Consider the following 12,255-nt stretch of genomic DNA (forward strand, 5'->3'; position numbering starts at 1 on the left):
ATCTTCAAGTACTTGAAGGGCTGTCATATAGAGGATGGTGCCGAGTTGTTTTCTGTTGCTCCAGAAGGATGGGCCAGAACCAACGGGTTGAAATTAAATCAAAAGAGTTTCCGTCTAGACATTAGGAACAATTTTCTAACAGTGCGGTTCCTCAGTGGAACAGGCTTCCTCAGGAGGTGGTAAGCTCTCCTTCCCTGGATGTTTTTAAGAAGAGGCTAGATGGCCATCTGTCAGCAATGCTGATTCTATGAACTTAGGCAGATGATGAGAGGGAGGGCATCTTGACCATCCTCTGGGAATGGAGTAGGGGTCACTGGGGATTTGGGGGAGGTAGTTTGGAGTTTCCTGCATTGTGCAGGGGGTTGGACTAGATGACCCTAGTGGTCCCTTCCAACTCTATGATTCTTCCCCAGTAGCTAATTGAGTGCCTTCCGACCTGGGGGTCCTGTCATCCAGCACTGTATCTTCTTTCAGTTGGTTATCTCATCACATGGTTTTTAAGGTATAAGACGATCAGAAGTGGTTTACCATTGCATTCTTCTGTGCAGTACTAACCAGGGCTAGCTAAAGTGTCACTGCTGTTGTCTATGAAAGATCCTCTATCAGTGTCACCTTCCACTATTGCTGCTGCCCAGAAGCCACTCTTTAAAGATTCCTCCGCCCCCATCGCCATTGGAACTGTCAGTTCCCTTCTGCTGATATGACCATTAATTCCTGAAGGAAATGGAGGCATCTTAGGGTGGTGTCTTGGCTTTGCCCATTCTGCCTTGAGTGACTCTGCTAGGAGTTTAAACTCTCAGCTTCACTGAGACACTTAAACAGCCGCATCCCTTACACAACAAATTAGTGCTGTTAAAAAAATGGGACTAAAATACTTCAAAGGTTTGCAGTATAAATAGGAGTTGAAATGGGAAGAACACAACTCCTGAAGAGAACACACCAGATCACCAGTGTATGAGGAAGTTCTTAAAAAAATTACCCAGGAGATGCAGGCAAAAAGTCATATCACACTACAGTGCGAAGAAGCTACGTGTAACGTTCACAGCCCCTTCTCACACAAGAGCTCTCACAGCTTAAGGACAGTCAGAAAGTGAAAGAAGCACACTGGTGCTGGGCCATAACACCTATGCCACAAGACCTTCACTTTAAGGTGACCAAATAGTCCATCCGAATAACAAAACTGATTTAGGCAGGGAAAATGTCCCATTAGAAATACTCCACACCCCCTCTTAATTTCAAGCCTTCAGTCTAAAAAGAACTCAGCCTTTTCCTTACAGAGATATAAGGGGAAATGTGTAAGACACAAGAGAAAACAAGATTGCCTCGCAAAGGATGGAGATGGGGAAACTGAGCCAATTAGTCCTCTGAGTTCATTGTACATCTTAAACTATAGGTAGGGTTACATCCAGTCCTCCTGCATGGGCAAAACACCAAATGTATCGTGGAAAATTATGGGTTGGAACCTGCAATTCATCACCAGAAGGCTCTGACAACTTGCAGGTCTTTCCCCACATTCCTTCCACCTGGCAGTCCTTTCTGACCCTTGGAAAGCTTATTCTTATGGTATCAGGGCCCATGAGGAGAAACAAAAACATGGGTTAGGAGGCGGCAGTGGGGATGCCTTTTCTGTAAGCACAGTGTGGCTATCCACATGTTCCTGGGGTCAAAGAGCACTGCTAGGAAGAGGAGAACGTAGGAAGGATCCATGACCCCTGCATCTGCTGTGCAGAAATGAAGAAATACATTCTGCAGATTTAGCAATGAAAAATCGTTGCCAATTTAACTTCATCATTCCAGATCGGTGCAATAAAATTGAATAGCACACAGTGTTATATATTACAGAGTGCTCTTCACTTTATTCCACTGACCTTAAAGCACAACAGTTTAGATCTGCATCAAGAACCAAACCTACCATGCTGAAACTGAAGAGCTAATGATGGAACAGCAAAGAGCACCTTGTATCAAGTGAGGTTTATTCTCCCATCAACTCAGGAGGTGGAAGCCGGGAGAAGACAGCTACTTGAAGGAAACTGTGATGGATTTTAGCCAATTTGAGATTTTGACTTCATCCGTCATCCTAGGCCATTGGTAGAGTTCCTAGTTGTAGATGAAAGGCCCTTGCTATTGCTTCCCAATATTAATACTAACTCACTTGTATAGAAGAGTAGAAAAAGAAGAGTTGGTTTTTATACCCTGCTTTTCTCTACCTTTAAGGAGTCTCAAAGTGGCTTACGATCACCTTCCCTTCTCCAACCCCCCGGCCCTGCCCCAACAAGCACCTTGTAAGGCAGGTGGGGCTGAGAGAGTTCTGAGAGAACTGTGAACGGCCCAAAGTACCCAGCAGGCTTCATGTGGAGTTGTGGGGAATCAAATCCAGTTCTCCAGATTAGAGTCTGCCACTCTTAACCACCACACCATGCTGGCTCTCGAGGCTGTTTCTTGGGCAGCAGTACATTGGGGGAGGATTTGTCTTGGTTTTTCAGTTTCACACATATTAGTAGAAAGAATAACACGCCTCCCTAGAGCCCTGTGGTGCAGAGTGGTAAGCTGCAGTACTGCAGTCAAAAGCTCTGCTCACAACCTGAGTTCAATCCTGACGGAAGTCGGTTTCAGGTAGCCAGCTCAAGGCTGACTCAGCCTTTCATCTTTCTGAGGTAGGTAAAATGAGTAGTAGAAGAAGAAGAGTTGGTTTTTATATGCCAACTTGCTCTGCCACTTAAGGAAGACTCAAACCGGCTTACAATCACCTTCCCTTCCCCACAACAGACACCCTGTGAGGTAGGTGGGGCTGCGAGAGCTCGAAGAGAGCTGTGACTAGCCCAGGCTGCACGTGTAGGAATGAGGAAACAAATCCAGTTCATCAGATTAGTGCCCGCCGCTCATGTGGAGGAGGAGTGGGGAATCAAACCCGGTTCTCCAGGTCAGACTCCACTGCTCCAAACCACCACTCTTAACCACTACACCACGCTCGCTGGCTCTTAGAACTATTTTAGTAGTAAATGTCACTTTAAGTACATTTAGGTATACGTACTTTTTAAAATATTGGAAGTTGCATGAATCTGTGTATATTTCTCTTGTATCAAATTACCAAGAAAAGAACATGGAAGTATCATTACTTAGCACCATTGATGTGGCTGATGGAGACATGAGACAGGCCTCAGCGGAGCATCAAAGATGGAGAGGAGGAGCAAAAAAATTCCTACAGCTGAGGTGATCCAGGGATGGGTAATGTCCTTTAGCAGCCTGAATAGCCCGAGCTTGTCAGAAATTGGAAGATAAGCAGGACCAACTATGGTTAGCATTTGGATGGGAGGCCACCCAGGAAGGAACAGGCAGGCAATGGCAAACCATCTCTGCTCATCTCTTGCCTTGAAAACCCCATGAGGGGGTCACCATAAGTCAGTTGTGACTTGAGGGCACTTAAGTATTATTGGTAATAAGTAGGTGACAGACAAAAAATTAGTAATTATTAAGGTAACAGACCAAAAGGTTGCAAGAACATGAGTGCCAGTCTCAGGGGGTCTAGTGTCTAAAATTTGAAATATGAATGATGATAATTTGAAGAGAGACAGAAGTAGAGATAAAAAGGGGGACAAATATGTGTTCACAATTACGCAAACAAGTAGAGATCAAGGTGGGGTAGTCCACTAACGGCTCGTGCCAAAGGCTTCACACACAGAAAAAGAGGGTTTTCAGGGATTTGAAGGAAGTGAGAGAAGTATGCTGGTATTCCTGGGGACTGGTAGAAGGGGACGAAACAGCAGAGTTCTCCAAGGGAGCAGGAGACCATCAGACCACTGAAGATGAAACAGCAGTGAAACGAAAGGCAAAGAGTTTGTACTGAACCTGAGAATAAACAGAAATCGAATGTTATCATTTCAGGGGTTTCACATGTTCCGACTGACAGAAAGATGAAGGATTTTGGTGGTAGGTAAAGATGAGGAACCAAGGTGAAGCAATGGAAGATCTGAGAGAGGAGGCTACAGGTGGGAGATGACTTCAACATGAAAGAGAGTTTTCACTGGGGGGGAGGTGAGGGGGGGATGTGTTCTTGAAATATTGTAAAGTAATATTGTGACACCATCAAGTGAGAAGAGGAGCAAAAGTGAGAGAAACATTAAATGTAAAGACAGCGAGGAGAAGAGCAACTTAGGATGACAGGAGGAAGCAGGACATTACAAGGGAAAATCAGCAGTAGATGGAGGGGCAGATTAAGAGAAAAGGACAAACTGCATGTTTGAATGCAGCAGGAGAAGAAACAGAGCAGAAAGATAGGTTGATTCTTTGGTGGAGATCAGGGATGAACGCACTGGAGCTGGAACTAGCAACTGAGAAGACATAAGATTCAGGGGCCAGGTGAAGAAACTCGACACAGTTGACAAGCGAAAGAGACTGAGGAAAGTGTATGAAGAGGAGAAAGTGGAAGAAGAAGAAAAATCTAGGAAAGTGCTGGCGGTCAGAGCAGATAGTTCCTGTTTTATCTCTGAAGAAAGAAGAGTATTCCATAATAAGTGATGAGGGGATAGGTGATGGGACAGGCCTCAGTAGGCATCAAAGAATTAGAAGAATGGCTGAGGATTCCTACAGCTGATGTGGTTCAGGACAGAGTAGTAATGCAGTTTAGCCTGGTAGGTGGGGGCAGTAGAGGAGGACAGCATGAAAACAGAGTGGACTAAGTGAGCATTACCGTTGGTGTTCTTCAGGGGCAAGTGTGGTGTAGTGGTTAGAGTTTCAGTCTAGGATCTGGGAGACCCAGGTTTGATTCCCCACTCTGCTGTTCCCTTGAGCCAGTCAATGTCTCTCAGCCGAATCCAAACTTCACAGGGTTGTTTGTGAGGATAAAATGGAGGAGAGAAGAATGATCTAAACCACTTTAGGTCCCCATTGGGATGAAAAGCAGGGCCATAAGTGAAATAAATTAAGACATAAATCAGTCGTGGCTGCTGTTCTTCAGGAGTCAAGGAGATCTTGCTTCTTTCCACTAAGATAACAGAGATAGCAGTCCAAAGTTAGATAAAAATTCCACCTGCGTAACTCAAAGGCAAGTGAGTGTTTAAATTTTGTTGAACGAGTCAGAAAGCACAAGTCACACTTTTCAAAAGAATTATTTGCTTCTCTCCACACAGCACCGTTCGTATGAAGCGCCTTTTTTTCTGAGGGTAATGGAAGAGTACCTTGAGTAGTCAAACAGGCCAAAACAAATCCTCCATTTCAAACCCTGTCGTGTAATGAGGAAGTTTAATTAAGGCCACATACTACGGCTGTAAACGTTCTCTTATATAACAAGGTCTAAATGAAGTTACAATTCCTTCATTAGCAAATTACAAACAAGAGTGCACAGCTGACACACCAGCTATGATTATCACAACTAATTGCCTCGTTGTCGCAAACCAACCTGGAACAGCATTCAGATGTCCTTCTGCAGCAGCAAATGAGGGCCACGGCGCGCTCCGCCTGTGATCACAAGGGGCTCTTGTACAACGATCCGATTTACCCTTGTCGACTGGCAGCAAACGGCCCAATCAAAGCCTTCTCTACAAAGGCAGGCTTTGAAGCCAGATCAGCCTGGAAGCACGCTCCATATGCAGGACGGCAGACTGCACTTCATTAGGCCTGTTGTTACATTTTCCCTCTTCTTATTCTAATGATCCTATTTTAATACACATAGGAACCTCTCCTAATTGATGTCAAGTGAGTGACTTCGACATTCATCACCGCAGCACATCAAACACATCTTGGCACACAAGCCCAGCATCATGGTGTTTAAGACCCGAGGTATGTCTCCAAATGCAGGAAAGAACGCGCACGCACAGACGCGCGCACACGCACACACACACACACACAAAGGATCCGTACCTGTTTAATTGGGATTGCACGGCCGCTTCCGATGCTATCTGCTCTGCTCTCCAATCCTTTCTTCTCTTTGTCTGGGTCGCTCCCTTTCCGAGACTGCAGAGCAAAAAGCCAAGTGAACGCTATTAATCTGTTGATTCTTGTATTGTGCTTCAAATTGAAAAGTTGTTTTGTTACATCAGGAAAAGATGGACTGGCTATAATTACATCTATTTGAAAAGTATCAAGTAAGTACTAAAAAAAATATCAAATGATATTAAAACATTTACACCCAGGCCTTCCAGCCAACATGGGCCGTAGGGCAGATTTTCAGTGGCCCGCAGTAATTCACTGGAAGTGCAACTCAAAAACAGAGATTCAAAAATAAGGCTAACAGGAATAACTGCAGACATTTTTTTTAACTTAGGCAACTTCCGATACAGGTATGTACATTTAATTATCATTTGATGAGATTTTAAAAAGGCTATTAACGGCTCGGCGGCATAATTTTATGGATTACCTTGATTAAAATTAAATTCATTTAGTTTCTTCTTTTACTACTTTCAGATGATTAAGTAGCATCAAAGTCAAACTAACAACGCTAGGAAAACTACGCTGCTTTGTTAAACGGTGAACGTCACAAATTCTTGGTGTTTTTAAATATGTACATCTTTCTAAATACAAAGCGATAATTTTAACAGTTCTAGATGTAAAAATGATTGGGGAGTCTTTTGAAACAAATGCTGTTACTTTTATCATGGATTAAAAAAACACACAACCATAAGCACTAACTATTAAAAACATTTTGCTGGGGGGGGGGGGAATGTTCTGCTGGTTTTACACAGCTATGGAGCAAGCAGACACAACCCTATTAAAACAGAACTTCAGATCCTCCTCCGTTATTGTGAGATAAGTAAATCTGCATGTGACAGATTTATTTTATTAAGGACAAGATCTACGAAATGACCCACCCTTAATAACGGCACTGACAAGTGACAACTTCACTCCATTACTTTTCAGTGAGCGTATTACTCACACAGTATTGAAAACGAGAAAACCTTTTCATGCGCTTTTCAAATCAGAGGTGATCAGTTAAATGAACATACCAGTGATGTCCCACGCGCCGCAAAAGGCTTATAAAAGCCAAAGAGAGAACCTGCCCTGCTTCTCACATTTAACACAAAAAAGGTATCTAAAACATTCAAAAAGGGAACAAATATGAAAATGATGTCCCATCATACCTCCTTTTTTTGTATTTTAGATGAAAGCGAAAGGGAGGGAACTGAAAAGTCCAAGAAAATAATGCCACCTCAAAAACAAGCACCATTCTTTCCACTCTACAGACTTGGATAAAGCCTTTTATCCGGGAATCTGTCTACAAACTGGATAATTTGAGGGTTATTTTAGCAGGGGTAGATTTTAATATTACATTAGCTGTTGCCAAATTTATTTCCCAGACAATTAAGATTAAAAATATTAATTTCTTTATGGGCCAGTTAGATAGCTACTTCTTTTTTCTTATTTTAATCTCAGCGTGACACTGTTCAGGGCCAAATTGGCCATGTGAACAATATCATTAAAGTAAGTTCCACTATACAGACAGTACAGAACCTACACTCTCTGATACTAAACGCTAATATAAGATTATGAAATTGCATATTGGTGAATATACAGAAGGGTGTGATAAATCCAAAGATTAACATGTAATAATTCATGTGAACATGCACAGTAGAGAACATAGAAGAATCACCCAAGTGTTTGTCACTGGGGGGCGGGCAAGTCTAGAGGACGAGTGTCAAGCTGTCCCTCTGGCTCATTCATAACGCCAGCAAGACGGAGCCCAAGCAAGGCAGTCGGGTTTAAAGCAGCCTCACTGCTGCCAACTCTCTTAAGTCAATAGGTGTGGGCTAATCTGTCCTTCAATCATAGAATCATAGAATAGAATAATAGAGTCATAGAAATGGAAGGGACCACCAGGGTCATCTAGTCCAACCCCCTGCACAATGCAGGAAATTCACAACTACCTCTCCCCCACACCCCCATTGACCCCTACTCCATGCCCAGATGATGCCCAAGATGCCCTCCCTCTCATCATCTGCTTAAAGTCATAGAATCAGTATTGCTGACGGATGGCCATCTAACCTCTTCTTAAAAACCTCCAGGGAAGGAGAGCTTACCACCTCCCGAGGAAGCCTGTTCCACTGAGGAACCGCTCTAATCCTCACAGGCTTCCATCAGCGCTGTTTGGCTCTTCCCCCCCAATCTGTCAACATCGGCTGGATCAGCTCGCAAATCCTAGAGCGTAGATTGGCACCATTCAACTGCCACAGGGTGCTGGATTTGCTGCGTCCTTCTGCGGCACTGCCAGCTCTAAGACCGTTTCAACACAACGACTGTTAAAGTACATCACACCTTTTATCATAATAATTAAAAAGAAGATGCCTAAAATAAATCATCACAATGTGACATTTTCATCATCTGGGATCACGGGAAGGAAACTCTTGAGAAATTCCACCAGGACTTCAACAACTTTCATCCCACCATCCGCCTCACCACGGACCAGTCCAGACAACAAGTACATTTTCTGGACATTACTAAACAACTACATAATGAACACATAAGCATCAACTTATCGTTGAAAACCACTGAGTGCCATTCACATCTGCATGCTTCTAGCTGCCACCACGGAGCATACTAAACAACCCACTGTCTACAGTCAAGCATTATATTACGAATCACATTTCCTCCAATCCCTCATACAAGGAGTTCCTCCTGAAAGATTCAAAACAGGGATTTTTAGGGTTACAATGTCAACCCAATGGAGTTAAGAAACAGCTTAACAAAGCCAGAACTGTAGCCAAAAATAGGCTACTACAAGACAGAAAGTTGACAGAACACCAAGGAAGTTAATGGAACACCACTGATGGTCATCTACAAATCTACCTAGTCAGACACATCATCAGTGGCATACAGTCTACCGGGGATAATGATCTTTCTCTCACACAGGTAGAAATGTGAAGGTTTGGGGATGGGGGAAGCTGGGAAAATTCAGGAATAATTTTTTTGACCCTCCCCCAAGGACTTTTGGAATGAATTGAATGCTTCTTAAGAAATTGGTTTTTTTCTGTTTTGCTATTTTTCCCCACTCAAAATGTATAGAGTCAAAATGTCAGAGCTTTTCAATTTTTTCCAATGGGAAAACTGAATTTTTTTGGAGAGAACTGGAAAAAAAATCCATTTTTATTTTTCCTGCCCTCTCAGACGGCAAAAATAAGATCCATATGCTAAGGTACCATATGGTATAGCAGCTTGCAACTCTCTCTCAAGAAATGGGTATATTAGCAATATTTCTTTCAGAAAATTGAGACACTTATCCTTTTAAATTCCATAAATATGCCAAATAGTACCATTTTATATGCTAAGTTAGAAATGATGCATTTTATGCTATTAAATCAGTAAAATAAGTTTAGGCTTGATAGGAAAAATATTGAATATATTTCAATTTTCCTGAAATTAAACAAAAATGCTCCCCCCTCCCCCAGGATTTCTACATTTCTACTCTACTCACAAGCCTTGGGTGGCAGACCTTTCCTTACTTGCATACAGCTCTACAACCTACAACAACTTATCGCGAATCACCCAGCAGACACACAAACTCAGGAACCAAAGCCTGCCACAAACCTGGATGCCAACTTTGCCCTCATACACATTCAAGTAATATGATCATGCCCTGACCTGGATGGCCCAGGCTAGCCTGATCTTGTCAGATCGCATCAGCTACACCGCACCTTGGGCTCATCCACACACTCATCCTCCCATGTTATATATTTCCAATCATGCATCAACCTACAATGTCCTGGACAAACAGGTCAGTCCCTTCACAAAAGAATAAACAAAACTCTGTCCTTAAAAACTGCAGTGTTTAGAAACCAGTGGGTAAACATTTTACTCTTCAAGGGCATTCTGTTGCTGATCTAAAAGGTACAATCCAACACAACAGTTCTGAATTAAGATTCATCAAGAAGATCAGTACTATCTCCCCACACCAGGTCTGAACAAGGACTTGGGATTTCTCACTATAGGTGCAGATATCTTAGCATACTCCTACCTGTACAGATATTTAATAGTTCATCTATATTGTTGTACTTTTCTAATTGGAGCTATTTTTCATGTCTCACCTTGCACTTTCTTAGAACAGATCTGATTTTGTGTTTATTCTACTTTGCCCATCTATCGTCAGCTGGATGTGGTCTTCATCCGCTCTGAATGGTTTAATTACGTTTTGACTGCATCTTGCTTTACAGGCCTCTCTTTTCAACGTGTATCTTTTTAGCATAAATGTTTCTGTCTAATGAATATGGCCTGCACCCGAGAACGTGAGCTCTGACTTACAAAAACTTACACTGTTTGTCTCTGAGGTGCCACTGGACTCTCGTTTTATTTTGCGGCTACAGACTAACAAGGCCTCCCCACCTGGAACCATCATAGTAGCAATTCTGTCCCACGAATGTGGGGTTTACTTGGAGACCAACCAGAGAAGTCTGCTTGAATTGCCAGTAATATGATGAACACTGTGCAAGCTAAGCCTTGAGTGCCACTGTTCCTTTACTGATCTCCAAAAACACGGCATTAAAGATGGCATCCTCTACTTGAGTCAGTTGTGACATGCGTCATGGAGGTCACAGTCTCGAATGTTTTGTGCAATGCAGATACGTCGAGATGTTGGCCACCTTTTATTAAAGCAGGAATTGAAGTATGAACTATGAGAGCATTTTTTGGGGAATTACTTCCTGGAATCTTTTTCAATAATTCTACCGTGCAACCTTCACTTCTCCTTCACCATTTCTTTATTTATTATTCCAAAGTTTGCCTAATTAGTATTTTTAGGGTCTCTATTGTTTGTGAAGCTCTTGCAAAACATATCATATGGCAAATTCTCAAGAGTCTAAAGCATGTGAACTCTTTCTTCCAGTAACAAATGATACTGATATTTCAAAATACTAGATTATATACACTGTGTTCAGCTGAGAGGTGCTCTGCTTGAGCCACAATGTCATGTTAATTAAAATTGATGCAAACCATGCATATTTCTTATCTTTTCTGAGTGGTTAGGTTACAGGGTCACCCTAGGGCTGGGGAGACCTAGGTTCAAATCCTTGCTTGCAATGAAACAAATGGGGGGATGGTTTTTGGCCTTAGGCCAGTCATATTCTTTCAGCCTAATCTACTTCCCAGGGAGGTTGTCAAAAGATGCAGCCCTTAGCTCCGCAAAAAAATGGTGGGATTAAAAAAAATTAAACAAAGAAATATATACATTACTAAGACTCACCAAATAATTTATAGAGGGTTTACAAGAAAAATCAACAACCACTACCTAGCTACTACCGTTATTACCAGTGGCTAAGAATCACTTTTATTTTTAAAACATCTACCTCACTTCATTTGACATTAAAAGCTGTTTCAAGCATGATAATCAGATCCAATAATAAAAGCAATCAATGAAAACAAAAAACAATACAAAACAAAAAATATCAAGGAGCAATCTCAGCCCCTAAACCTTCCTATTTAGCCCAAGGCCCCAGCACCAAAAGAACCACCCAAAGGAGCAACATTCAAAATGTCACCCAGGAAGGCTCATGAGACCAGTAGCCTGACACAATATACAGATCCTTAATAGGGAGCAGGGTTTCTACCCAAAGAGGTGAAGGCCTGGGAAGAAAAAGAAAAAATTGAGGGGGGATTCCACCCCATTTTTCCCATAGGACTTTTCTCCCCACTTTTCTAATGGAAAAATTGGGAAATTTAGGGAAACACTGAGAGGAAACTGCTAGGAAATATTTTTTTCTTTGAAATTAGTTTAATGCTTTTAAGGCAAGGTTTGAATCACTCAACATGTATAACGTGAATGTTTAGGGATCTCTTTTTCTTTCTTTTTTTAGTTTTTCTAATGTTAGAGAGCACTGGGGGGGAAAACTCCTGTGATTTTCTTTTCCTTTGAAATTAGTGAAATGCTTTTTTAAGACCAGGTTTTACTAACTCAAACTAAACACCATTCGATTTTTCCAAAAGAAAAATTGAAAAATTGGGGGGGGGGGCTGACAAAAACTGCTACGAATTTTTTTCTTTTGGAATGAGTGAAGTGTGCTAACACAGCATAAACTGCTGCTGCTCTCTTGCTTTAGTAGTTTGTGAATTTGCCATTTAGCTTTGTAGAAAACCAAAGCATTCATTGTTTTAAATTCCAGAAACAGACGATTGTATATGCTTATTAAGTTATAAATGCCTTTTGTGTGGCAAGTTAAAGTAGCAAAATAAATTTCAGGTTAGATTCGAAAATAAGTATGTTTTAATTTTTCCTAATATTTCCATTTTCTGGGGGGGGTCCCCCCCTTTTTTTCCTTTCAAAATTTTCAGAAACTTTAC

General features: G+C 41.9%; 1 protein-coding gene across 3 annotated transcripts in view; it reads right to left on the reverse strand.

Annotated features, from left to right (window-relative positions):
- The window catches only part of AGAP1 (ArfGAP with GTPase domain, ankyrin repeat and PH domain 1), a 355,259-nt gene that overhangs the window by 247,491 nt on the left and 95,513 nt on the right, over positions 1 to 12,255 (reverse strand). For all 3 annotated transcript variants that reach the window (XM_056856130.1, XM_056856129.1, XM_056856128.1), the window contains one exon: positions 5,857 to 5,949. In XM_056856130.1, the coding sequence (XP_056712108.1) occupies positions 5,857 to 5,949 (93 nt within the window). The remainder of the gene's footprint in view (positions 1 to 5,856; positions 5,950 to 12,255) is intronic.

This window comes from Euleptes europaea, chromosome 10 (assembly GCF_029931775.1).
Source record: "Euleptes europaea isolate rEulEur1 chromosome 10, rEulEur1.hap1, whole genome shotgun sequence".
NCBI lineage: Eukaryota > Metazoa > Chordata > Lepidosauria > Squamata > Sphaerodactylidae > Euleptes > Euleptes europaea.